Source organism: Spermophilus citellus (genome assembly GCF_964194105.1).
Source record: "Spermophilus citellus genome assembly, chromosome: 8".
Classification (NCBI taxonomy): Eukaryota; Metazoa; Chordata; class Mammalia; order Rodentia; family Sciuridae; genus Spermophilus; species Spermophilus citellus.
This window is the reverse complement of record NC_138189.1, coordinates 69,417,091-69,443,521: the sequence shown is the minus strand read 5'-3', so window position 1 is coordinate 69,443,521 and position 26,431 is coordinate 69,417,091. Positions and strand designations below refer to the sequence as shown.

At 38.1% G+C, this 26,431-nt stretch overlaps 1 protein-coding gene across 6 annotated transcripts in view; it reads right to left on the bottom strand.

The window, feature by feature from the left end:
• Window positions 1-15,652: 15,652 nt before the first annotated feature.
• The window catches only part of ARHGAP24 (Rho GTPase activating protein 24), a 754,850-nt gene continuing 744,071 nt past the window's right edge, over window positions 15,653-26,431 (bottom strand). For all 6 annotated transcript variants that reach the window (XM_081303914.1, XM_081303913.1, XM_081303916.1 and 3 more), the window contains 2 exons: window positions 21,706-22,783; window positions 15,653-16,397 (listed from right to left, as the gene is read on the bottom strand). In XM_081303914.1, the coding sequence (XP_081160040.1) occupies window positions 16,154-16,397; window positions 21,706-22,783 (1,322 nt within the window). In that variant the 3' untranslated portion in view covers window positions 15,653-16,153. The remainder of the gene's footprint in view (window positions 16,398-21,705; window positions 22,784-26,431) is intronic.

The following is a 26,431-nucleotide window of genomic DNA, read 5'->3' as shown; positions in this document are numbered from 1 at the left end:
AATGGCACCTGTATACCAATTTATAGAAAGAACATATGTGATGCTTATGTACAGTGTGTGTGTGGGGAGGGGGTAACAGTTTTCAGGTTCTGAATGGTTTGACCTTTAGAAAGAATGTGTGAATAAAAGCTGAGGACCTTTTCTCAGACAACAAACAGGTTGCAGGGAGTAGAGAGTAGGGCTGAGGTGTGGACCAGAACCGAAAGGAAATTATTGCCCAGGTGCTAGGGGGCACCACTGTCCATATTTTAAAGAGTAGACCCCCATTTGTCATTTCTAGATTACATGTCATGACAGGAGGCTGTAGGAGAGTGGCAGGTGGTGAGGCAGGGTCATCGAGTACACTTTGGAAGGTAAGAATCCTTCCCAGAAACAAAGTGGAATTGCCTCCCTGTCACTTACTTAGCAGAACACAAGCCCACCTAGACTCCTTTCAGATTGTAGGTTGAGTTTTCTGTTTGTGGACTGCTTCCCAGATTCATATCCTGCCAAGGTTTTATTTTGAGAAGAAATACTGCTTTCCTCTTCTGGAAGAAAAATACAATTAACTAGTGAAAATAAAATCCCCAAAGCACAGGGTGATCCTTAGGTTAGCATTTGAAAACATCTCCAGAGACATTGCTATTTCTCAGGAGTTTCCCTAACTCCTTTATATGACTGATGTTTCATGTTTATTTATTTATTGTCATGAGTTTGAACAATCCAAGAAGGGCTGATAATCAGAAATTTGTACTGCAGTAGATGTGAGAGCAATAACTGCCACAAGTTACTGCAGCTAAATGGTGTTAGCAATATGAGTTTGTCTCAAAGCCATGAAGCATTAATGTCGATGTTTAGCAAAATCATCCGAGTTTAGTTTCAATTAAATGAAAGTGCTTTTCCGAGCACCGATGGAGGTACTGAGAAACCTCTTGGTTATATACTCGGCAATACCCGTGTGACTTCTCAGCAATAATAGGAACGAGGCACAGGCTTCCCTTCTTTTTTCACTTTGGTGAAGTACCATCACAGTTATTTGCACTCTGGCCATTTTGGTGCTCACCAATGTGGTGGTATTTCACCTGAAAAAGAAGTGAAACACATGAAATGGATGGTTGGTGAGTGTGATATGACTGGCAAATGGAAGCCCCACAGAAACAGAGCGAAGGAGGATAACATTACTCTGCAAACTGCCTTAATACAATAACAGAGAAGCTGTCTCTTTTCAAGCAATAGAGTCCCTAGGGACCTGCACCCACCACCACCACCACCACCACTCGAGCTGTGCTTCCTTTGTGGGATTGCTTCACACACTAGGATTCCTTGTAAGGGACAATTTGTTTAAAATGGAGAGAACATCATTAGATTGCGCAGCTTATCCCCTGGAATAAGAATGTCCACTCTATCTTGCTACCATTCTTTTTGGTTAATATTTCAGATGACCTGGGTTTTTTTTTAATGTCCCCTCCTTCATATGAGCTCTGTTACTTTTCTTTCTGTTGAATTCCTTTCTTTTAAACTTCTTTATTTGTATCCATACTCTCTACTTCTCGTCATCCTCTGTATTTTGTCCTTGATATATCTGTGGCCTCACCCCCCAACCCACACACACAAGGGATTAAGTGCAGAGAGCAGACAGCTACTTGAAAGACACAAGTCTGGAGGGGAATTTCATCAGTCACAGATGACACCAGACACACAGAGAGATCTCCAGCAGCATCCTCAAAGATCTTGATAGGAAGGTTATTATATATATATTAATAGATGGATACAATACCTTTATTTTATTTATTTTTTATGTGGTGCTGAGGATCGAACCCAGGGCCTTGCATGTGCTAGGTAAGTGCTCTACCATTGAGCCCCAGCTCCTGACCCAGCTACTGCCCCAGCCCCAGCCCCAGAAAGGTTATCTTTCATTTTGAACAAGCAATGGGATTTTGTTTCTTTTATTCACACAGACCAAATCTGGCAAGAGCTAGACATTTCCCCACCCTTGCTATTGTAGCCTTCCTAAGCTCCACTAGTCTTTGATCTCCAGTTCCTTTAGTGGGTCTTGGTGCTGTTTACCTGTAGTGATAGATCTGTTATTGCCAAGAAACTTGGATTTAAGCAGCATTTACAAATAGAGGTAAGGTTTTGGCCTCTGGACTTCTTGTGGGATTAATTTTACTAGGTGACCAAAGCAAGATAGATGAGGGGAAATGGGACAACAAAGAGAATCACCACTTTAAAAGCCCCCACTCCTTCCTGTTTTAGGTCCCCTTCGTTATGATATCTTTAAAAGATAGTTATGTTATGGTCAAATTCACAGAATATATTATGTTCTGCATTGTTTTCTTTTCTTCAAAATAGAAAAAGCACCAAATATTTGCTATGTATTTACCTGTTATTCCAAAAAGATAGATGGTCTTACCTTTTGGGCAGGAAAGTGTCAAGTCACCTGAACTATATTTCTACAAAAAGTAGAGATCCTGCTTATGGTGGGGGCTCATTTTGGAACAGGAAGTTGGTACTCTGAGGAATCTAACCTTCTGTCTCCTCTCTAGGCAATTGGTTTCACAGTAATTCTTAATAAAATATTATGTAGTGTTCTGCAGAAGGTATGGCTGGTACCCATCTGTAGAAAGAATTAAATTGTGAGAGTTTAACTAAATCACCACCAATTTAGACATGTCTTTGCTATTTTTATATGTGTCTGGGGGCTCAGTATGCTCAGTTTTACAAAGGGATACATTAACCTTACAACAGAATTTCTTATTGTGAAATAAAAGCTGAAACTAAGATTTCACCATAAAAAAAAAAAAAAAAGAATCTAATGTCGTCTGAGCTTTGTGATGGCCCAGGTCAATTTCCACCAATTAGAGGAGGCTATTTAATCAATAAAGCTGGCCAAGAAGCTGGACACTTTCTCTCAATCTGTTGTCATTTTCAGAAAAAAATATTATCTAAAGATACTGATAACAGCTGACTGGCAAATTAGAAAATTAGTCTTGGCAAAAGGCACAATGAAACAAATGAGAATGCATAAATAGTTTTGTGACCTGTCAGGGGAAAGAACAATAAAATGGATGTCTAAAAATTTAAATATTCATTGTATAACCTAAGACACACAAAAATCTATATCTGTTCAATTCTCTTAACATATGACAATCTACATCTTAAAAACATTATGTTATACAAGACTGCTGTCAACTAGTTTTGCTGGAAAAAAGGTCTTCTGCAGCTCAGAGGAGTAAATTTGCTCTAGGAATTTTTATCCCCTCCTCTTTGGGTTTGAAGAGTAATCCCCCTCTCCAATCAGTCCTCCACACACATTTTAATTGTAAGAATTCAACATTTTATACAGAAATTATTAAACCAACCAGGAAACTCCTTTATGTAAAAACAATAAAAATGTTACAATGTAAATAGTTAAATTAGTTATTTTCCTTGTGATTACAATATACGATTTCTCCCTCTCCCTCTCCACTCCCCCTCTCTCCCCCCATCCCCTCCATTTTTTTTTTTTTTGCACTTAGTTGTTTAACTGTTCACTTCAACCCATTTCTTTGGTCATTCAAATGGAAATGGAAGCCTCTCTTTATGTTTGGACTCCTGTATATCTACCTTTTGATTATTTGGGACTGATGGCCAGTATATCCTAATAGAAACAAATCTCCCAGCCCTTATCTAGCATTATCTGTTCACCTTGCCATGTCCATCTTGCAATGAGATTTAACTTGCACCTGCCTGTTATTCTGCATGATTGGACTCCAAAGACGATTACCAATGATGAGAATTGTCCTGTGTCCGTTTTTATAAAATGTACTTAAAGCACACACATATGCACACACATTCTCACACACGCTCTTACAGTTTTAGGTCAACCCTGGAAGTCAGAACCATACAGGTCCAGTTCTTTTTGCAAGGTCTTAGAGGTGAGAACTGAAGTCAAGCAGCCAGATGGATAGAATGTAATCTTGGTGATGTCTAATAGGGATTTGAAATCATTCAAGTCATTTCTGTGTTCTTTCTCACATTTTTTCATTTCTAATTTTTCCTTTATATTGTCTTTGGACTAGAGGAGAACTTTGACTTCTTTTGACTCTTCATAGGGGTTACTGATCAATATATTGTGTTTCTGTTTCATATGGATTATTAAAACTGAAGGAAATCTGATTCTATTAACATAAAACCAAATCCAAACCCAGACTTTGTTGGAGTTTGCCTGTTAACAATGGTTATTGTGATTGTTGCCGTGGGTTTTGTGTACAGACAGTAACTCTGAAGGGTCGCTCATCATTTCATTTTGACCCCTGGTGAAAGAAGCTTGTCGTGTGGTCTGATTGCACCAGGGAATAAATAAGAAATGAGCAATGGACTAATTTCTCACCGTGGGTCAAGAGTGTGTACTATGAATACAACCATAGAATGCTGTGTTTTCATTTGAGATTGGTGTAATAATAACTTCATTTCTGTCATTTAATACTAGTTGTATATCTGCAATTCAGTAAATTTTCTTTAAAGTAGAAAATCAGCAAGAGAAAAACAGGTCATGTTTTGGGAGCATTGAGTAAGAAGAGCAGGATTAAATTTCCTAGGTTAATTATCAGAAATTCTAATCATTTAAATATTATCCAAGAGATTTCTCTGTGTCTACATGATAGCTAACTTTAATATCTCAAACTCTTTGGTGAATTAAAAAATGTGATTTTGTGGCTGGAGGAAGAAGGAAGCCACTGATCTTGTTTAGTTTACCAGGCAATGTCTTAATTTTGAGGAGGGGCCCTTCTATTTCTATAAATAATGTTTTATTAACAAATCAATTATTACAAAGCCTGGAAGAATAACATACCTATTCTTTGGGGTTATCATACTTATTCTTTTATTATTTGAGAAAAATAGAAACCAACAGCCTTTCAGTACCTCTGGAATAGCCCCTGTCCTACTTTCCTTCACAAATCCTTGCTTTCTTAAAAAATGAATCTAAAAGTGATGAAACATAGGTACCACAAGAATAAGAAGGGAAATTGTATTCCACAGGATGATTGCACATGGAGTCACAAGGAGTTAATGGTATGTTCCAGGTACCATAAAAGATTACCAAATATTTGGTAATTTTGACCATGTTTGCAAGTACAAGAAGTGGGGCTATTGGGCATTACTTTTTTGAAGCAATGTATAGAACAATGAACCTAAAAGGATGAGTTTATTTGTTCAGTAGCTGCCCTAGTTATAGCCAAGGTAGAGATTTCTCATATTACAGATTCACCAAGATGGTTTTTGTACATGTAATCTTCCTTTTCTGCAAGAGTTTTGAAAAGCATGCCTGGAAGACATTTGCAAACAGTCAAGCACACAAAAGGGTCCATCACCTCTGGTCACCTCCTGTCTAGAGCCACCCTACCTTGAAAGTCTTCAGTCTTGGTACCAGGCTGAATTCCATCAGCTCAACAATTTAGATCAATTTAAATATGTTGCTGAAAATGTGCTCTAGAGTTACATTTCTGGGACACATGATAACGTGGAAAAGAATAAAATACCCTTTTAAAATTTTCTATTCCCTTTATGTCAAATATTTCTTTCTTTAAAGATGCATTTTTCCTGTTCAATAAAACAAACATGAAAGAAGTCTAAAAGGCAACTTAGAGGATTCAAGCTTCACTCCATGGAAGTGATAATTTTCACTTCCTCATCAGTGAGTTTCTGGTATTGTCCTTAATTTTACCTTGTCTGGACTCTTTCAGTTAAACCAATGGCTCATATTGTTTGCAACTCAAAAGCAGGTACACACACTATCCATATTATAAACCCTCCACACTGCCTGAAAGACCATCTCAAGTATAATCTGTCTTCCATTTACACTTTTAAATCAGTTTTGGCAAAATACTGTCTAAAACAATTATACAAAATAAAATTTTATAATGCAAATAATAGTATTTTACACAGGCAAAAAGAACTAATAGTATTATAATATTTCTTTTATAAGAGGAAGATTTGCAAAATGCAATCACCTCTTCCTAATGTTAATATATTACAAAATTGGCTCTAAGCAAGCTCTAGGAACACCATTTTGAATTTCTAATTTCTGAGCTATATTTTAAAACAGTTTATTATTTCACTCCAAAGACATTTATTGAACACCTTTGTATACCTCTGAGTAGGAGACAAAATGTGTGGTCCTTATCTTCAAAAATTCAGAGTTAAGAAATCTGTTTAAAAATAAGTGATAAGAGCAAAATATCTTTATATCATTTGCTTTCTTAAATAATAGCATTTAAATTAGTGGTATTACTTGAATGAATCCATTTTTACTGCATGCTTTAAGCAGTGAAACAGCAAATCTGCTTCTTCCAATGTTCTCATTTTGTCTAATTGTATGTAAGTACACTTAATGAATCAGCTTAAGAGAATTTTGGTATTTTCCATTATATTATGGGAGATGAAATCATTTTTACAACTTATATAAAGAACAGTATGTGTGTTTGTCTGCAGTGCAAAAGATTTGCTTTAACACATGTTTCCTATGGGGTTTGGATGCTGAGCTTGAGGCTCATACTGCTGGCATCAATCAATATCCACATCAACAAACAAAATCACCAGGGGTACTGGCATCTCTGCAGTGAATAGATACACTGAAGCCAAATCTCTGAAATTTGTTTAGCCTATGGGAGACTGCTGGAGTCCTGAAATAACTTAAGGTATCATGCAATCATTTATTATTTTCTATAAAAGATTCAACTCAGAACATCCCTGAACATCTGAACCACAAATTTGACATTGAATCCTAAAAAATCATTCATTGATTCATGCCACAGATGTTTATTGAGTGCTTCAATCTTCTAAGAACCATTCTAGGTACACACCACAGTGATGAGTTCAGCATCCCCAGACTTCTGAATCTACATTCTATTGTAGGAGTAAGATAGAAGTAAGTGATAAGAACTGGAAGTAGGTTAAAAGGGTAAGGGGTGAAAAAAAGATGCTATTGTCGACAAGGTGGTCAGGGCATGCCTTTTGAAGGAGGTGACATTTACTCATAGATCTGAATAAAGTGAGGGAACAGCATATCAGCATCCCAGGAAGACTATTTCAATGGGTAAGTGAGGGTCTTGGAGTAAGAGCTGGCTTGTAGAAAGAGCATAATACAGAGAACAGCAGAGTGTGTTGCAGATCAAACAGAAGGGACAAGAAAAAGTGGAACAGCAAATGAAATTGGAGCAGTAGACAGGATGCAGAGCATAGCCAGATCTTGGGAATTTCCAAATGGAAAGATGGTTAGATTTGAACAAGGAAACAGTACATCCGAATTTTCTTATTATAACTATTCCTTTAGATCCTAAATAGAAGTATAGGGAGAAGACCAAAAATAACCCAATTATCATAGGATATAACAGAAATTCAGAAAGACCTGAAGGAGCCTAGACTAGGAAGTAGATGATCTGAGAAGGATTAAGTCAGGATGTAAGTACGGATATATTGTAAATGCAGAGCTGACAAGATTTGCTGATGGATTGATATGGTGGTATGAAAAAGAGAAAGAGAGAGAGAGAAACCAGAGAAAAGTCTAGATTATTTTTATCTAAACCATGGGATAAATGAAGGTGTAATAAGTTGTAGAACAGTAGGTTAGTGGCATATTTGGGATAAAAGTCATATTTGCTTTTGGAATTTTAGTTGCAAATTAGATATCCACATAAATAGCAGGGGTTTCTGCTAGGCTGGAGTCCAAGAAGTTGGGCTGAAATATGAATCTGAGAGTAATCCGTTTGGAAACAGTATTAAAAATTATGAGTCTGTATGAAACCACTAGGGCACCAAGGGCCGCTGAGGAAGAGATGGAAGATGAAGATGCCTCCCACATCAATAAAGAGACATCAGAAACAGGGGATGTCTGTGAGGTAGGAGAATACCTGGAAAGTGTGCTGTCCTGGAAGCGATGTAAAAGAAGGCATTTGAAAAATGAAAGAATGGGCAACTGGCATAGTTGGGATGATGAGAGGGTTCTCAAAAATTACAGCATGGGAATATGTTGATAAAACTAATAGAGAAAGAATAATCTTGATAATGTAAAAGAGAAAAGGCTTTTATTTGATGGTGCAATATGCTTGAGAGTTGGGCTCTGGAATGTAAGCAGAGGAGTAGTGCTGTTTACAACAGGCAGCTGTAGCCGGAGGAAAGGTGGCATGCACAGGAGAAATTCAGGGAAGGCAGAAGCAAAGTTTCCCGTTGTGAGTGAGGAGGGGAAGGGTTTTATAAGTTGGAAAAGTGTGAAATTGACCTGGGAAGTTGTGAAGACAGGTTTCTGAACAGTGGTGAGCCATGTCAGTTGTGGTTACATAATTGCAATATGAGAAAGTCAACATGGTCCTCTTCAGTCACGTTTAATTTCTTAGATGCAGGTTAGGAATAAGCAGAAATCAAATTTAGCTTGGGATGTATTTTTTTTTCCAAATGGGTACTACAGTGCTTGGGATATGAGAAAAGGAATTGAGAGTGGGATAAGTGATATAAGGAACCACAGGAGCTAAGCTGGTCAAAGAAGGAAGAAAGGACACCATAGGATGAAAGCTAGTGAAATCTTAGCAAAGTCAATGGCTGAGACATACTTAGGGAAGTGTCTGAGAAAATTTAAAGGGACAGTGCTGAAGGGAAGTGGCCTAGAAAGAGCGGTGATTATCAGAATGGGATGTTTGCAATGAAGTCTTAGGAATGGTGCAGGTGTGGGTAGCATGAGGTGTGAAGTACAGCCCCAGGTCCAGGCAGGGAGGAGTGAGATTTTTTTTTTTAATGTCAGTGGCCAAGTTGGTGGATGGAGAAGGAGGAGAGATAGGAGAAACCATTGGTTAGGAGCTAAGATATTCAGTAAATGATAAGAAAAAGTAGAGACTAGAGCAGCTTCCAAGGTTTGGAAGGGCGTGGTATGCAGGTTGTGGGTAAAGAAACCACTGGAGAGGGCTGTGAAAGGAAAGTGACCACAACACTCAGAGAGACCAAGAGATCTTTACTGCAGCAGTGCAACAGAGGAGAAAAGAGAGAGTGAGGAAAGAGAGAAGAAAGGAAGGGGGAGAGCAAAGAGAGAGACAGAGAAAGAGAGAGAGAGAGGAGAGAGAGGGAGAGGGAGAGCGAGAGCAAGAGAGAGAGAGAGAGAGAGTAAGAGCAAGAGAGCAAGAGAGAGAGGGGCCCGGCAGGAGGGAGTTTTTATAGCCCAAATCTAATGGGCTCTCTGGGTCTGCAAGCTGCCTTGTTGGCACAAGGGGAGTTAAGTGTTCAGCCTTGAATGGTGGGTTGAATGTTCAGCCTTGAGCAGGGGCTTGGGCATTTGGGCTTGAAGCAAACAGGTGATAAAGAACCAGTCAGAGGGTTTGAGTGGCCAGGTCACCCTGCAGCTAACTTTGTTTGGCATGCCCTGCAGACAGCTTATTCAGCCTGTCCTGCACCTAACAGGCTGTAAGGGAAGTATTTTCTTCAAGGGCTGACCATGTCTCAGAGAAAAGGATTTAGGGAAGGACAATGACAGCTATATAATCCAGACATAGAAGGTAAAATGGAAAGGTCTGAGGCGTGGAGAGGGGATCAGAGGTTAGAGTAAGTGAGAGAAGACACTGAGCAATAGAGAGATAAGCATACAGATGAAGGAGAACGATATGGGAGTGTAGCAACAGGCATCAGGGAGAGAACGTGAGAACCCTGATGTATTGGTTCCTTTCTTGTTGCTACATTAGAATACCTAATACTTGGTAATTTAAAAAAATAAAATAAAAGTTTATTAAGACTCATAGTTATGGAAGCTGCTGAGTCCATGATCAGGCAACATATCTGGTTAGGGCCAGGTACTATTTTGTAAATATGGTGGACATTGGAAGAGCTTGCAAGTAGGTGTGTGTGGAAGAGAGAAAACACAGCCTCACTTTATATCAACCTGCCCTCACAGTAACTCATCTAGTGCCACCTAAGCAGAACTTACTTACCAACTTGAGAGTAGACCCATCCCAGGAGGTAAACTTTAAGTCCAGGAGTTAAACTTTCTTCATGACCTAATTTTCTTATCAAGGATCCACCTCCAACACCACCACAATGGTAATTAAATTTCAACATTAGTTTTGGAGGGAACAAATAAATCATGGCACCTGGAGATCCCTTTGTTGTGATTCATAGTTAGTCAATTGTGAGGTGGCAGGAGATGGGTATTTTGAGAAGAGAGGGATGAGATGGATATGACAAGTTCACAAGGACAGGTAGGATGCTCAGAGCTTTCCTTAGAGGTCAGAGGCACAATCACTCAAAGAAAATGGTGTCCATTTGGTTCTCCATTCTAACAAGTCCATATTCTCCTGATATCCTTCCTAAGAAAGGTAAACTTTGTTGTATGAACTGGTCACCTGAGCTTAGCTCTTAAGGGGCCATATGGGTAGCCACTAGATATGGTTTAAAATAAATAGTACTTTGAGTTCAGTGGATTATATTACACCTATAATCCCAGCCACTCAGGATAGAAGAATCATAACTTGGAGGCCAGCCTTAGCAACTTAGTGAGACCCTGTCTCAAAATAAGTTAAAAAAAATAAAGCTTAGGATTCATACAGTGATAAGGCATTTGCCTAGCATGTGTGTAGCCCTGGGTACAATCCCACAGTACTACAAAAAATTGTATCATTTAGTCCTGGACCTGAGTCATAGAAAATATACTTTCCACTAGCTACACTTTCTGCTTAAGATCTACAGAAGGTTCCCTGGGTATCAGCTGCCTAGGGAACTATTCGTTTTCCAAGCCACTTCTCGGGAAGTGGCCTTTAAGCTGGGCAGCTCTAAATTTCAACTCATTCCCCACTTGTACAATTAAGAGGACCATAAAGAGAATAATGAAATAGACCCATGGGAGCCACTCAGCCAGTCCTCTTTTCCTGTGGTTTGTGAGTTCAAACAAGGCAAAACGTTTCCTGCCCTGCTGCTTTCTTTAATCAGAGCGAAGAAGCCGCCCTGGTCCTAAGGCTCTTTCTGGATCTCAGGGTATGCTGCTGATGAAGTGAGATACACACTGACATCCCTACATCACAGACTTGATAGGCCATTTCTGTTTCATTGCAAAGGCTCCCCAGGGTTGCATGGGCTAGGAAAGCCCCTCATAAAAACTGCCACCCTGGCTGATGACTTTGAGTTCATCCTTCATGTCATGTCTCAAGATCTTAGCTCTGCAGTGTCTTTCATAGCTTCACCTCTGTGACCTCTTACTTACCTTTCTAATATATCATATATTCCTTGGAGACCACGCATTCCAGGGCACCCTTCCATTCACCAATCCATATCCTTAGACACTTCCATTCTATTTTACTTAGTACCTTTAACAACCAACACCATCTTCAGCATGGACATGGACAGTTGATGAAGGACAGTTGCAGGTAATTTCTCAGACATTATCCTCGAGCATGATGTGATTATTTCATCTCAGGGCTGAAAGTGTGCTTTGGTTGCTCTTTCCTTGCCATCAACCCGTGGAAGCTTATTTGGGAATAGATAAGATTAGAGACCCTGGGACCAGGATATAATTATATCCTTTGCTGGTGAATACAATACTCTTGCTGCTGCTGATTATGACAAATTAGTGAAGCAGAATCCTACTCTGTTCTCTAGGAGCTGGAATGTTCTTGCACTAAGAATATTTTGAGGCCCAATAACTGTTTATTATTAAGCACTTTCTATGTGCAAGGCCCTGTGATAAGAACTTCATGGGTCACACTTCTTCCTCATAGAAATTTGATAAGGGAGGCACTAATGTTATCTCTACTTTCAAAGCAACCAAACAAATTCAGGTTTATAAATATTATATAACTTGTGTAAAGTCTGTACAGCTGTCAAGTGTAGAGCCGGGGTTTGAACCTAGGACTCTAATTCCAAATTCGCATGCATGTCCTTCTCTATGTAGTTACTCAAATTTGGGTGCAACTCTGCTAAATAGGGAAGTCAGGGGTTTGTGGCTGAGATTGCATTCTGTAAAGCTAGCCTGAATTTCAAAGGCCACATTATTATATCTGTGGTGTACACTGTCCTACCTGGGAATGATCTAGGTTTTTTTTGTTTTTGTTTTTTTTTTTTTTTTTTTTTTTTTTTTGAAGGAAGCCCCAGCTAGTGAATAAATAAGACTGACTTTATTTAAATTCTAGTCAAGAGTTTTTCATAATTTCATGATATGTAACAATACAAAGTCCATGTTCCAGTTGGCCTGATGTCGCATAGACAATTATATTTTCAATACTCTACAAAAGATACCCAGCCATTTAGTTTGACAAGTGAAGATAACATAGTAGGACCAACATGGAAGCAAAACCTTTCTCTTGAGCTTGTAATCTAGAATCCTTATAGTTACATAGTTTCAAAGAATCTGAATTAGGACATCCAAGTAGTATAAACAGGATATAGCAAATAAACCCTTCATGACAACTACTGTGTATCCTTAACTCATCTCAAAAATTACTCTTATGTCATTTTGCAGTTGATAATTTCAAGGCTTTTGGCTGAATTAGTAGAACCAGATGGATATGCTGCTCATGGCCATTGTCACAGAGATAATAAAATTAATGAAAGCATCCCTCATAAATCAAAGTTTGAAAACCAAGAAGATGATTATGTGTTATTTCCAAAAATCATTAGTAATGCTTTGCCTTGGCACTTCATTTGCCAAAAAGAAGGGAGGGGGAGGGATTAAAGATCAATAAGATGCAATTCTGGTTCTTTTAGAAGATACAGTTATGGATAGAGCTATCAGTTGAGTGAACCAGCAGGTAATAGAATAGGCCTATTACCTACTCCCCTTAGGAATAACAATACCCCTTTGTAGAAGTGATTTCCACTTCACAGGCCAGAAAACAGGCTCAAAGAAGTTCAGTGACTTGTCCTTGCTGAACTGCACAAAGCCTGGTGAAATGCTTATCTAGGTCTCAATTGCCTGCTATTTCCACTGTACCTTGCTGCCTCCTGAAATGTTTCTTATTTGGCAACAAAAATAACAAGCTATAGGAGATTCTAAAAGAAATAGCTACAAATTGGGAGCACAAAAGTAAATTTACTCTGCTTTTGGATTCTAGGAAGCTTCATAGAGAACTAACAATGATTTGGCTCTTACCAGATGACTGGACTGCGCAGGAGATAAGGAAGACAGATAAGGAAAAGCAGGTGGGAAGTTCCGGAGGTGTCAACTGGTATGACAAGTGGAAGAGGAAGTGGTAGGAAATTATAAACGAAACTGGAAGTCAGAGCAATTTTATGTGAAGGACTTTGTCTTGGTCTAGGGAAAGTCATCAAAGTTCATTAGAAAAGTCAAACTATGTTCAGATGGGTGAGTTAGAAAGGCAACCTGCAAATAACGATAATAAAGGGTAGATGCTCTGCGTAAGAAGCTCTCATCAAAAGATGAGGGAAACTGACCAAAGAAACAGACAACCTGGTGAGTGAACTGCAGACTGACAAAGGAAAAACGAGTCCTTCCTGTATGCTAGCTGCTGTGATCAGTCTGACACAACCTATCGCGTTAAAATCATAGAGCAGGTCTAGAGGAGTGATATTTTCATTATTCCAGTTACACAGAGGGAAAACAATTTGCATCAAAGGTTCAATAACAATGGGGAAATTGTAGACTACTGGAACCCAGGCAGTTTGATTGCAAAACCTTTGATTTTAACTATTGCATCATATAACTTTTTGGATGAATTCAAGATTTTCATTAGATAAGACAGGGACTGGATAAAGATGTAAAAAAAAAAAAAGGCTGGGGGTTGGGGAGAGGATTACTGAGATTGATTTTGCCCACTTTGAATCTGAATTAGGACATCCAAGTAGTGATATGGAACAGATATATGTGAATGGTGGGAACATGAAAAAAAAATTTATAAAAGGGAATCACTGAGCTGCCCCCACATGCTTTCACTTTAAAAAAAAAAAAGCCATTTGCCTGTGGCCCTGCCTGGCTTAAGTTCACAGGACATGTTACATTCTCAGCAAATGACTTCCTATCTGCAGGAGATATGCAGGCCTAACACGCCCAAACACTGATGTTAAGAACACAAGTTTCCCTGATGTGGCAGGAGGGATGGGGGAAGAATTTTGTAACCCTTACACTATCCAAATTCCAAAACTCAGGAAGATAAGGATAATTACCCCATCCATAAAATCTGTAAGAACAGGCCCAATTAGAATGGGTCAGCACTGACCAATGTGACCTAGAGTTGTCATGGCAGTGGGGGCTTGAAAATCTGATGTCATCCTGCTGTCAGTCAAAAGTCAAGAGGTGAATCTGGGCAGAACTCTCTGAAACTTTCCTGAGACCCTTAATAAAACTGAAGGAAAAAAATCACACTGGTGTTCTCCTCTCTGAGAGGACCCTCTGGGTTCTTGAGAGTTTCCCCTTTACCTTTCCTATCTCCTCTAACACACTCTGAGTGACATGTCTGAAATCTTTCTGACTTGATCTCAAGAATCAGAGTTTGAAAGGGGTCCTTTATGCTACCTCAGCTGCTCCATCCTTGTAACATCTGTAGCTAGTTTCCTAAATGAGAAGACAGATAAAAGGTAAGTCAAGATAAAGAAGTATATATTGCTATATAGTCGCTGCTTGATACTGAACAATCACATAAGCTTGCTCAGTGGGGAGAGGTAAATAAAAGCAGAACATTGACAAGAATGAATGCTATAAAGACCACACTCCTTGAAAACAAATAAACACACATTCAATGTCCAAAAACACATATCCCATAAACTCAAGCAGTCTTTATTTTCGATTATGCCTTTCTGACTTTGTGCTCTAGTGTGAGATTTATTTACCTGGTTTCCCCAAATCATTGACTGACTGGTGTGTGAAGAATTGTCTTTCCAAAAGAATAGCTTCAGAAAACTCTGAGTTTTTCTAGAAAGTAAACATATTTGTCAAATTGGACTTTAATCATTCATGTTTTAAAATTATTGAGTAAATATGTCTTCGATATAGAAAAAAATGATATTGTTGAAATTAGAAGCAAAATAGTCTGCTTCTTCCAAACTTTTCCCCCAACTCCTCCTGGTCCTCTTCTCCCACCATCTTGCTGCAAACTGCCTTCGCCATCTGTGGTGAAGAGAGACTCCCAGATGACAAGAGCCTGAGTGAAAGAAATATGTCACTAGATGATGCATACTGTAGTGGTTTCACTGAGGACACCAGTGATACCACTTCATTTCTGTCATTCAAACTGCAATCTCTGGGAAACAGGAAAGCAGTCTCATACATAGTATAGGTATTCAAGTGAGGCATGGGTTAGAAGCATCATTTCCTAACTTCCAAATAGCAGGAAGAATGTCTCCAATAACTATCCAGCATTTACAGAAACTCAGTTCAGGAGGACAGAGCAATTTGAGGCATGAATGGCTAAATGATATTCTTCACCAATTTTTCTCCTTAAGATGCATCTTGCATGGGAGATATTGCCATCTGTGAATCTGGCAAGGTAGACAGGGGTATTGAGAAAGAACTTTCTTACACAACCTCAAAGTTATCTCACTAATTATCTGTGTCAAATTATCTCACAAAGTAAATCTGAGCTGGTCCAAGAGAAGAATTAAAAGAGCAGTTCAAAGGTATCTGGTGATTCTAATGTACTTTATAAAACTATTTACATTTCTAGTTTTGGTCATGGCGAGGTCTATTGGCACAAACAGCACAGCCACAAAGTATTCTTTCGCTTTTAATAACTCATCTTATATATTTTGTATATATTTATACTTCTTCTTATCTTCATTTCCTCAACAAAAGGGGAAATAAAAATATTGATCTATAAAATAAGCAGATGATAACACAATGCCAAAAATAGCTTATGTTAAGTGCAAGGGGTGAAGCTTGAAAGCAAGCTAAATTGCAACACATATCGATTTAACATTTATAGAGGAGACTTACAATAAAATAATTCTTGAGATATGCTTCTTATTTTTAGTTTAGTTTTTAAAAACTACTCTATATACACATATCCAGTTGAACACTTGACAGTAGCATGATGGGGCATGATATAACTTTGGTACACATTGCAGATATGGGTAATTAATGACTGTAAATGATATTCCTTCACCAGTGAGATCTCTGTACAGCCAGGTGACCAGCCACCTGATCCCATATTGTTTCCCACCAGAATCCCCAGAGTTCTTCCAAGAGCCATCAGAGGCAGCAGAGAAAGCAGGCTCACTGGATCCATATCGTGTTTCCTCTCTCGGTTCTCCTGGGTTCCACTGTCAGCTCTCCAAAGGTGGAAAAAAACTGCTCCATTTCCTTCTGTAGCATGTCATTTCTTTTCTCGGCATCTTCTTTTGCACGCTCAGCATTTCGCATTTTGATTTCTATCATTGTGAACTTTTTCCTCTCTTGATCCAGTTCATCGTGGAGACTCATCATTTCTGTTTCCAAAGACAAATTTCGCTGTTCTAAGCTACAGAGGATAGAAAGAGGGAAAAAGAATAAAGCAATTTATTCACTTGAAATGCAAGAGGGATTCAAATGTTCTTACCTCTGTGTCTACAGTGCTTAGGAAATTAGAAGGAGGCCTTTTAAGTCAGTGACACAAGGTCAAACGATCAAAAACGTTTTATTTTGTGGTCTCATTTTACTATTTGCTAAATGATTTACTGTCATTTCATTTGTAATAAGGCCCCAAGGCATCTTCTGGAAGAATTTAGTTGTTATTTAGTAGTACACGAACAAAATTTGGCCCAAAGAAACCAGAGGATCAGGTCATATAGCACTCACGGGGGAGAAGCAGGAGGCTGTCAAAGAAGGCAGCTTCCCAGACACTAAATGTGAACTTAGTTCAGTAAACAGAAGGAGAAAGAGGAGGAAAAATTCTGATAACAATAATGTCATGGTTAGATTTAAATCCACTTCTAAGAATGGACTTTTCTGGAGCGTACAGAGTGACATTATTACAAGAGAGTAATCAAAGTAGCCAGCTGACCCTGCCAAGTGAGGTAAAAGTTTAACTTCCATTTTTATTCTTTTATTGCATGGGACTTAAATTGCTCCATAAAAGTGCATTCTTAGAAGTGGGCTTAAATCTAACAATGACATTATTGCTGTCACTTAAATAAGCACTGGAGGCTTTGCAAACATGCCTCCCATCCAGGCAGCCAGCCTGCCACCACCAGGGTTCATTGCTTTCCAAACTGTTAGTGCATCCTGGGGTACAGGTAAATTACAACTTATAAATTGATAGCTGTATTATTTTGGAGAACTATAGAATTGAAGGTAACTTCTTTAAAAAAATATTTTTTCTCAGTGGCTCAGGAGGCAGAGGCAGGAGGATTACAAGTTCAAAGCCAGCCTCAACAAAAGCAAGGTGCTAAGCATTTTAGTGAGACCCTATCTCTAAATAAAATACAACATAGGGCTGGAGATGTGGCTCAGTGATTGAGTGCCCCGGAGTTCAATCACTGATACTCCCCATTAAATATACATATATTTAAATATATATACAAATATATAAATAGATAAATAATTTATATTTAAGTGTATATATAAATATATATAGAAAAAAAATTTTAGTTGAAGATGGACACAATAACTTTATTTATTTATTTATTTATTTATTTTAAATGTGATGCTGAGGATCCAACTCAGTGCTTCACATGTGCTAGGCAAGCCACAGCCCCATCCTTAAGGTAACTTCTTTAAGAACAAAAACTATATTTCTATCCATAACCAATAATACTTAAGTCACACTTATATATGTAAACACACATGCACATGTACCGACATGCAGAGTTCAAAAGAGGGGTATTAAATACTTTTTTAATGTAAGATGTACCTTGGTAATAGTTGACTTTTTCTTCATTTCCCCTAAAGTCAAATAGGAATCACTCAAGTTTACCTAACTACTGAAATTGAAAAGGTAAATGTATATGTAGCTTGCAAAAATCTGATTATTTTAATAACAATCAAATTAAAATCTCAATTACTTTTTTGTTTTGAAAAAAATAAAAACAAACCTAATATGTTCTCTGGGTATTTCATCCAGATAATAAAAACACTTAAAATGAATCTACCTTTGTAAACAACTGGAATTTCAAAATAATAATTTCTCCTCTTTCATACTTTAGGAAACTATTTTAAGCACATGATCACATTTTTTATGTAAGAATCTGGTACTCTGCTGGTTGCCACCCATAGTTATCATACAATATATTCTCTTTGCTTTCTAAAGTATTTTAGACCTAAAAATGTTGGAAGAAGCTAAAAAAATACTAAGAAAGTGAACCCTTACAAACAATATGTTGACACATTTGTATATATCAGGTACTTGCATGAAATTCCCAGGACTTTAAAGGAGTCCTGGAAGGAATTGAATACAGAAGGAATCCCTCCCAATACATTATACATAAAAATGCTGAAAAAATATGAGATATTTAAAATGCAGAGTCAGTGTTAAAATAAATAAAAGAATGCCTCAGTCACCAGAACCATGGAAGAAACTCAAATACTGAATAGTAAGTGGAAGTACACAGGGGTGCTGACCCTGCCTGTATCAAGGCCAGGGCTAAGTTTTTCTTTTTTGCACAGGGACAGGAGGTGAGGTCTGAAATAAGAGAGGCAGAAAGATGTGTGTTATTCATGAATGTTTGGGACACAGATTTTCTTGCAAAAAAGGGACTACATAAACTCTGCTCAGGGACCTGTAGAAGTGGCAGAATTGAATCAGCAATTGAGAAAATTAGTAATTCAGAAAAGAGGTCTGAGAAAACCAAAATGTTTTATAGTTGATAAATAGGACAATTTAAATAAGAAACAGAAGTTAACAGAGATGGAAGATAGATTATGAAAACTCAACATACCTTACTCATAAGGTTCTAGAAAGAAAACAGAAAATGGTAGAGACGGAATAGACAAAAGGTGAATAAAAACATTTAAGAATTGAAAGGGATACAAGTCCACAGATCAAATAATAAAACATATATTTTGAGAGTTAAAGAATGGAAAAGACATTGGGAAGATGGGATAGCAACATTAATATTAGAAAAATGGGCTTTCAGATAGAAAGCATTATTATAATAAAAGAAGCCTGTTATTTAATAATAAAAGGATCAATTCAACAGGGAAACAAACCATTCTCAATTTTTATAAGAGAGCCTCAAATTATTCTATATAAAATATCACAGAATTATAAGGAGATTGATAAACCCAGATTAATGTTTGGAGAATTTGTGGTAACTTTCTCAGAAATTATAGATTTATCTGATAAGAATTAGGGGAAATATAAACAATTTCAATGGTTTGATTAATAGACTTTTATCTATTTGTAATACACAGTATTTCAACCTAATAGTAAGAGAATAATGTTTACTAGATAAAATAGTTGATACCATAAAATTTAATGTTTCTGACTACAATATAACATTTTCTCAGAAAATAAAGTTAGAGGGCTGGTATTGTGGCTCAGTGGTGGAACACTCGCCTAGCATGGGCAAAGCTCTGGGTTGTATCCTCAGCACCACATAAAAATGAATAAATAAAATAAAGGTATTGTGTCCAAGTATAACTAAAAAATAGTTTTTTAAAAAAAATATTAGAAACCAACTGGAGGGGGTCGAGAAGTAATGCCAAACTCAAATATTTAAAAACTAAAAACCATATTACCTCATTGATAATTAAACAAAGTTACATATTATATCTATCATTTCTGTCTTCTTCTATCAGTAAGTCCATCCTCAATACTGTGGGGTGGAGGTAAAAAGAAATTTAAAGAAAAATGCATAACTGTAAACAGGAATAAGTTAACTTCTCCTATTGCCTTGGCTTGGGCATGTAGCACCCCTGCTTCCTGCAGACCTCTCCGTGGACTGTCTCGCGGGTGTGAATGCTGTCATGAAATGGTCCATTGAAATACCACTCTATTGGAAAGTTCTATTATTTTATCAAACTTTCTGAAATGAACCACAGATCTCAGAATGTACATTTATCATCAACAGCCTTAGAAATGAGTGCAAACATCTCAAGCTTTAGATTGATAACATTGTTTCCTGCTCCCATTAAAAGTTTAAAGAGTTATCCCTTCCCTTGAAAGATAAGCTTTCTAGTGCAAGTTCTACCTTATTACCAAGCATTGGCTGCATTTCAGAATTATGGATTCAGTGATTTCAAAATCCATATTCAGAAGGAAGAGTGACCTTATAATATGATGATCCTGCTTTTTTCTTATTTAAACTTCCTTTCATCCAGCATTATACAGAAAAATGCAAATCATATTGCCATTCAGGGTAGCTTACAAATATATATATATATATATATATATATACTATATGTATATATGCATATATATTATATAATATATAATTTATATATTACATGCATGTGTATATACATGTATATAATACATATATATACATGCATATATTATACACATGTGTATATAATATATGTATGTCTATCTGCCCAATGATATAATTTTTCAGTCTCCTAAGTAATATTTTTATCTATATTTACTTTGCCATAACTTTTGAAAGTATGTTATCTTTTGGTCTGATAACTGGTAAATGGATGAGAAACATATTAAGATAAATTAAAGCCATATATATAAATCTGTCCTGCTTCTGTGGCTCCAAAATCTGCAGTTACATATGACACCAAGGAACCATGAAAGCAGTGGAAGTAGGATAAATTTTTGAGGATCCTAATACATCATGCATGAAGAGGTCCCCCAAATCACACAGATTGAACCTAGGAACATTAGGTGGGTTAACTTGAGCCTCAGCCCTTCTTTCCCTGACTTGGCAATTCAGTGTTCTTTACCCAACATGACACTGAAAGAACATGAAAGTGATGAGCTTGTAATTTCTGTGACCATGGTAAAAACGCTGGGTGTGGTGATGTTCACATCCAAGGCACAAGGTTTTATTGTGAGGCTTGGGCTCTCAGTGGAGAACCAGATATTTAGGAGCACTGTGAACACAGAACAGGCAGCCAATACCCCTTAGCTGGCCCCCACTACTGCCCTGAGCAAATTTCTAAGCAAACTTCTGTTGACCACCTTATGAGAAGATGGAAATTGCTATAAAGCAGTTTTTGCATAACTGCTTCCTTAATCATCTAGCTGAACCCCACGTAGGCTACGATTCCTTTGATGGTGTTAGCACAGTCCATGTCACCTCTTCTAAAACCCCACCAAGGATTCCAATGTCAGAGTAAATGTCAAAGACTGAAAATGACCCCACAAAACCCTACGACATCTTACACCTGTGGCCTCTCTGGGCTCATGTCAATCCTTAAAGTCTGAAACCAAGCCTAGCTGACAGAAGATACTTTCCCGGAATTCAGTGATTGAAAGAATGAAAACTAAAGATCTGTTTACTTTATTTTTAGCCCTAATATTTACCTATCTTTTGTTTTTTTTTTTAAACTTAACTTCATTCTTTTCTTCAAAGCAGGTTCCTTATTCTCGGTTCATTTCCTCATTCATGGTCCCTCTCCTCCCAGTATTGTAATATATCTCCACATATTTAATAATAACATTTGGAGCACCAATTCTGTGCCAGGGACTTCCTAGGTGCTTCTGAGACAGATATTACTAGTATTTAAAATTCTTCCACTGGGAAACAGGCTCACAGAGATTCAGCTAACTTCCTTAAAGTCCCTCAGCTCACAAATGAGGACTTGATCTCTTTGCCCTTGGAACCCATTTATTTAGCCCCTTGTGATTTTTTTCCCACAGCCGCAAGCTGCCGCAGTTAGGATCTGCAGATTTTCCTCACCTCTTTATCCTGGACTCATACTCTATCTTCTGTTTGGTCATTTCCTGTTTCAGGCTGGAAACTAAACTGTGCAGTGCACTGTGGCTGCTGGTGTTGTTACCAACAAATGTCTCACTGTTGTCACTGCTGCTGGTGGCACGACTACTTCGACCTCCCACGCTCCTCCGGTCACTTTTGCTTTCATAGTCCCCAGGGTGGGAAAGGTCGTCCTGTGGGGGACCATCCAAAACAGGATCCTCAAAATTCCCACCATAAAAGTCTTGCTCTGGACAGGTGGTGGTGGAGGAGCGGCAGGAATTGGAGTTCTCGGGGAGGGAGATTTCACAGGAGGAGGTGGACCAGGTGGCGCTGTCCACACTCTGTTTGTCATCGAGGTTCATCATGGAGAACTGCTGATGGACATTGTCGTAGGTGGAGAGCCGGTTGTGCTGGCCGGACTCTGCAGCTTGCTCCTTCGGCTTGTTATCCCTCAGGGTCACATAGCCGTTGGGCAGCCAGCTCATGCTTCGACCATTCACGGGGTTCCCCAGTGTGTCGGTGTTCAAAATGCCCATGCGCACTGTTCCGTTCTGCACACTGTGGGTACCCATTTTGGTTCCAGGTCCTTTCAGTGAAGAGGTCCTTCTGGCTTGTAAGCTCCCATTGGGGGTGGTCTGAGTTTTCTCCAGACCCTCTGCATTGCTGCTGCTAAAGGACCCATTGGTGACTATCCCACTGCCCTTATTGAAGGCTGGGTTCTTTTTGACCATGAGAGGGGGACTCCTAGACACATCCAGCTTGTGGATGCTATTCCTGGGGCTGTTGTTTTTGCTGCCTGATAGAGCTGGGGGGGATCCATTGTCCAGGCTGCTTCTCTGGGGAGACTCAGACTTGTCCCAAGAGCACCGCCTGCCAGGGCTGTCCTTGGTGTTATTGTTTTCCTTGTTCTGTAACTGACCCATAGTGGCTTTCTTCTGAGTGTCGTTGTTGTTGTTGCTCACTCCGTCTTGGGGCTTGCTTTGCGGTTCTGTATCTTTGGGGAACAGATGATCGTGCTTGCTAATCATCATTGACATCAGCTGCTGGACCACCACAGTGCCTGAAATGGCATAGAAAAATAAAGTGGTGTGAGGCAGTTTTGATTTATTTTCTACTTTGAATGCGACTCTTTAAAAAAAGCATATTTAAGTGAAATTCAAAATTATTATTAGCAGTGCTAATATATATATATATACATATGTATATATATGTATATATATATATAAATAGAAGATAAAATCTCTTGAGCATTTATTCTATGCCAATGTGCTATGCCAAGCACTTTCTTTTTGTAGTTTAGTTGGATTTTAAAACAAATATATGGATATACATTGTTATTATAACTGCATTTAAAAAGATAAATCAAGTGCCTAAGGTCATAAATCTAAGGACCAGATTCTAGGCTTGAACTCAGTTATATTGTTCCAAAGACTGAACCCTTAATTATTATACAACATATATTACAAGCCTGATATTTAATTATGATGACTCTTTCTTAGGAAGAGGCCACTTTGACTACTGGTCTGACAATTGCCTCAAATTATCACTGCATTATGGAAATATCTTTGTTATGGTTTAGATATGAGGTAATCCTCCAAAAGTTCATGTGTGAGTCAAGAAAAAAGGGGTTAGAAATCAAAGATTGTGTTAATGAGGGTCCTAACATAATCAGTGTGTTAATCCACTGATAAGGACTAACTAGGTGGTAACTGAAGGAGGTGGGTCATTGGGGGCATGTGTTTAGGGTTTATATTTTATCTGTATTGAGCATAGCTTTCTCTCTCTACTTCCTGGTGTGATGTCCTGAGCTACTTTGCTCCACTACACTCTTCTACCATGATGTTCTACCTCACTCCAGGCCCAGAGCAATGGAATTGCCATTTATGGAATGAGATCTCTGAAACCATAAGCCTCCAAATAAACTTTGGTCCTCTAATTGTTTCATCATGTCTTTTGCTCATGGCAGTGAGGAAGTTAACAAAACATTTCTAAATATAAAAATTATCTGTGGTGCATGTATGATCTCTTTCTAAAATAGTAAGATGATGAAGTTCCACATGACTTTGCTCACTATCAAAAGCTTTGGGACATTTTAAGTGACAAATCCAGAATGGTGTAGTGAGGAGCTACAAAATCCTCTCTCCATAAAAGCACTAGCAAAAAATTTCAGAATCAACTTTTTCCGAATTCTGGAAATTAACTAATGGATTGAAGCAATCTGTAGAGTATTGATTCAAGAAAAGTGGCTGAATCTCTATAAAATCATCAATCTCTGTGGTGTTTCAACTTGTGCTATACCCATCCTTTTCTCTCAGCTTTTCAATAACCTTGAAAACCAATAGTCCATAGTCATAACAAGGACCAAAGTCTAGCAGTCCAGCAGACACTGCAATGGGTACAGGGAGATTGCAACTCCTTCAAAACTCCATTTCCAGAGAATTGTCATATTTTTACCTCTCTGTTAATTCTCTGGAAGTTCCCACTCACAAGGCTTGCTTTTATTTGATCTGATTAGAAGCTTACCCAGGGTGAACAGCATTTTTTTCCAGTGACATTAGTAAAAGATAAAGATAGGCATTTATCTTTATCATTGTGGTGCCTGAGACAATGGATAACAGTAAAGACAAACAATAAGCTAACTTAACTTAAAAGGAAAATCTTGGGGATGAGGTTTTCATAGTGGGTTTTGAAATGCTCTGATATATTTTGGGGAACCTAGAAAACCACATGTGCAGTTCAGGTTGTGTGCATACTTAGGAAACCACTGAGAAGGCTGTAAACACTCATCTCTCTCTTAACCTGAGGCTCTGCATAAGCAGGAATTTGAAGGCTAAGAAAGTGTTGTCAACTGCCTAGCTGAGTATTGATTTGTCCCAACATAAACACAGAACCCTCTGGCAGAGACAGGGAAACTCATTGACTCCAGGTGTTCAAGGAAATCTCTACCATTAGCTAACAAACCAAGCAGAGACTTTAGAGGCCACACAAAAAAATACTAAAACAGACTTTACAGAATTAGTTCAGGAAAGACTAAACAAATGGCAATACATAGCAACATCAACAAACCCTAACAAGAAAAAGAATCCAATATCCAGAATTTTCACATATTAATATTTCCTAATTTTCAACAAAACATTATGGACATGAAAAGAATTAGGTAAGTATGGCACAAACACAAGTGTCTGAGGAAATCCATCCATTGTATTCATTAAGCAAATGCTTTAAATAAGCTACTCAAAATGTATCCAAACAACTTAAGGAAACCATGGGAGAGAAAAAAAAAAGAAAAGTGAAAATAGTGTGTCATCAAATAAAGAATATCAATAAAGAGAAAGTATATGTACAAAGAATTAGATATTATGGAGCTGAAAAGTACAAAAACTAAAATGAAAAAGTGAGTAGGTGGGATCAATAGCACACTTAGAAAGGTAGAAGAAAGAATCAGCATACCTGAAAATAGGCCAATTGAGGTTATGCAGTCTGAGAAATGATCGAAAAATCAAGAAAAATGAAAGAAACCTCAGGAATCAATGGGGAACCATCCAACATACCAGCATAACATCTCAGAAGGAGAGGTGAGAGAAATGAACTGAAAGACAATTTCAAGAACTAGTGGCTGGAAACTTTCCAATTTGATGAAAAACATGTAAGGAGCCCTTCAAATTCGAAGCAAAGGTAAATACAAAGAGATTAATACCTCTACACATCATAGTTAAATTACTATAGGCCAAATAGAAAGAGAATCTTAACAGCATCAAGAGAGAAGTGACTCTTATATAAGAGACCCTCACTAAGATAAACAACTGATATATCATCCAGAACCATGGCAGCGAGAAGGCAATGTAAATGAATTCTCAAAATTTCAAATATGAAGGAGAAGTGAAAAAAATTCTAAGATAACTGTTTTAGTTAGAGTTTTTGCTACTATGACTAAAAGACCCGATCAGAACAACTGTAGAGGAGAAGTTTATTTAAGGGCTCACGGTGTCAGAAGTCTGGGTCCATGTTTAGCTGGTTCTGTTCCCCAGAGGCTCCAGGTAAGGCTGAACATCATGGAGGAAGACTGTGGCAGAGGGAAGTGGCTCACATGATGATCAGAAAGGAGAGAGAGAGGGTAAGAGAAAGAGACTCTCCACTCTCCAGATATAAAACCTATGCCCCATAGCCACGCCCCTAATGAACTACTTCCTCCAGCCAAGCCCCACCTGCCTCCAGTTACCACCCAGTTAATCCTATCAGGGATGATTTCACTGATTAGATTAAGGCTCTGACCCAATCATTTCTCCTCCGAATTTTCTTGCATCATCTCACATGTGAGCTTTTGGCAGATACCTCACATCCAAACCATTGCAATAACAAAAACAGAGAATCTGTCATTAGCAATCTTGTTCTATGAGAACTATAAAAGTGCCAGAAATTTTAATTAAAAAGAAAGCCTTCAATAAAGAAAAATAAAATTTCTATTAGATGAAAAGTCCATGGTTCTCTTTTATCCTCATAGTTTTACTCTTTACTGTAGAATATGAATTAAAAATTGATGTTGTTATGGTTTAGATACTAGGTGTCATAAAAAGCTAATGTGTGAGACAATGCAAGAAAATTTAGAGGTGAGATGATTGGGTTATGAGAGTCTAATTTGGTGCATTAATTCCCTGATAGGGAGTAACTGGGTGGTGACTGAAGGTAGGTAGGGTGGGGCTGGAGGAGG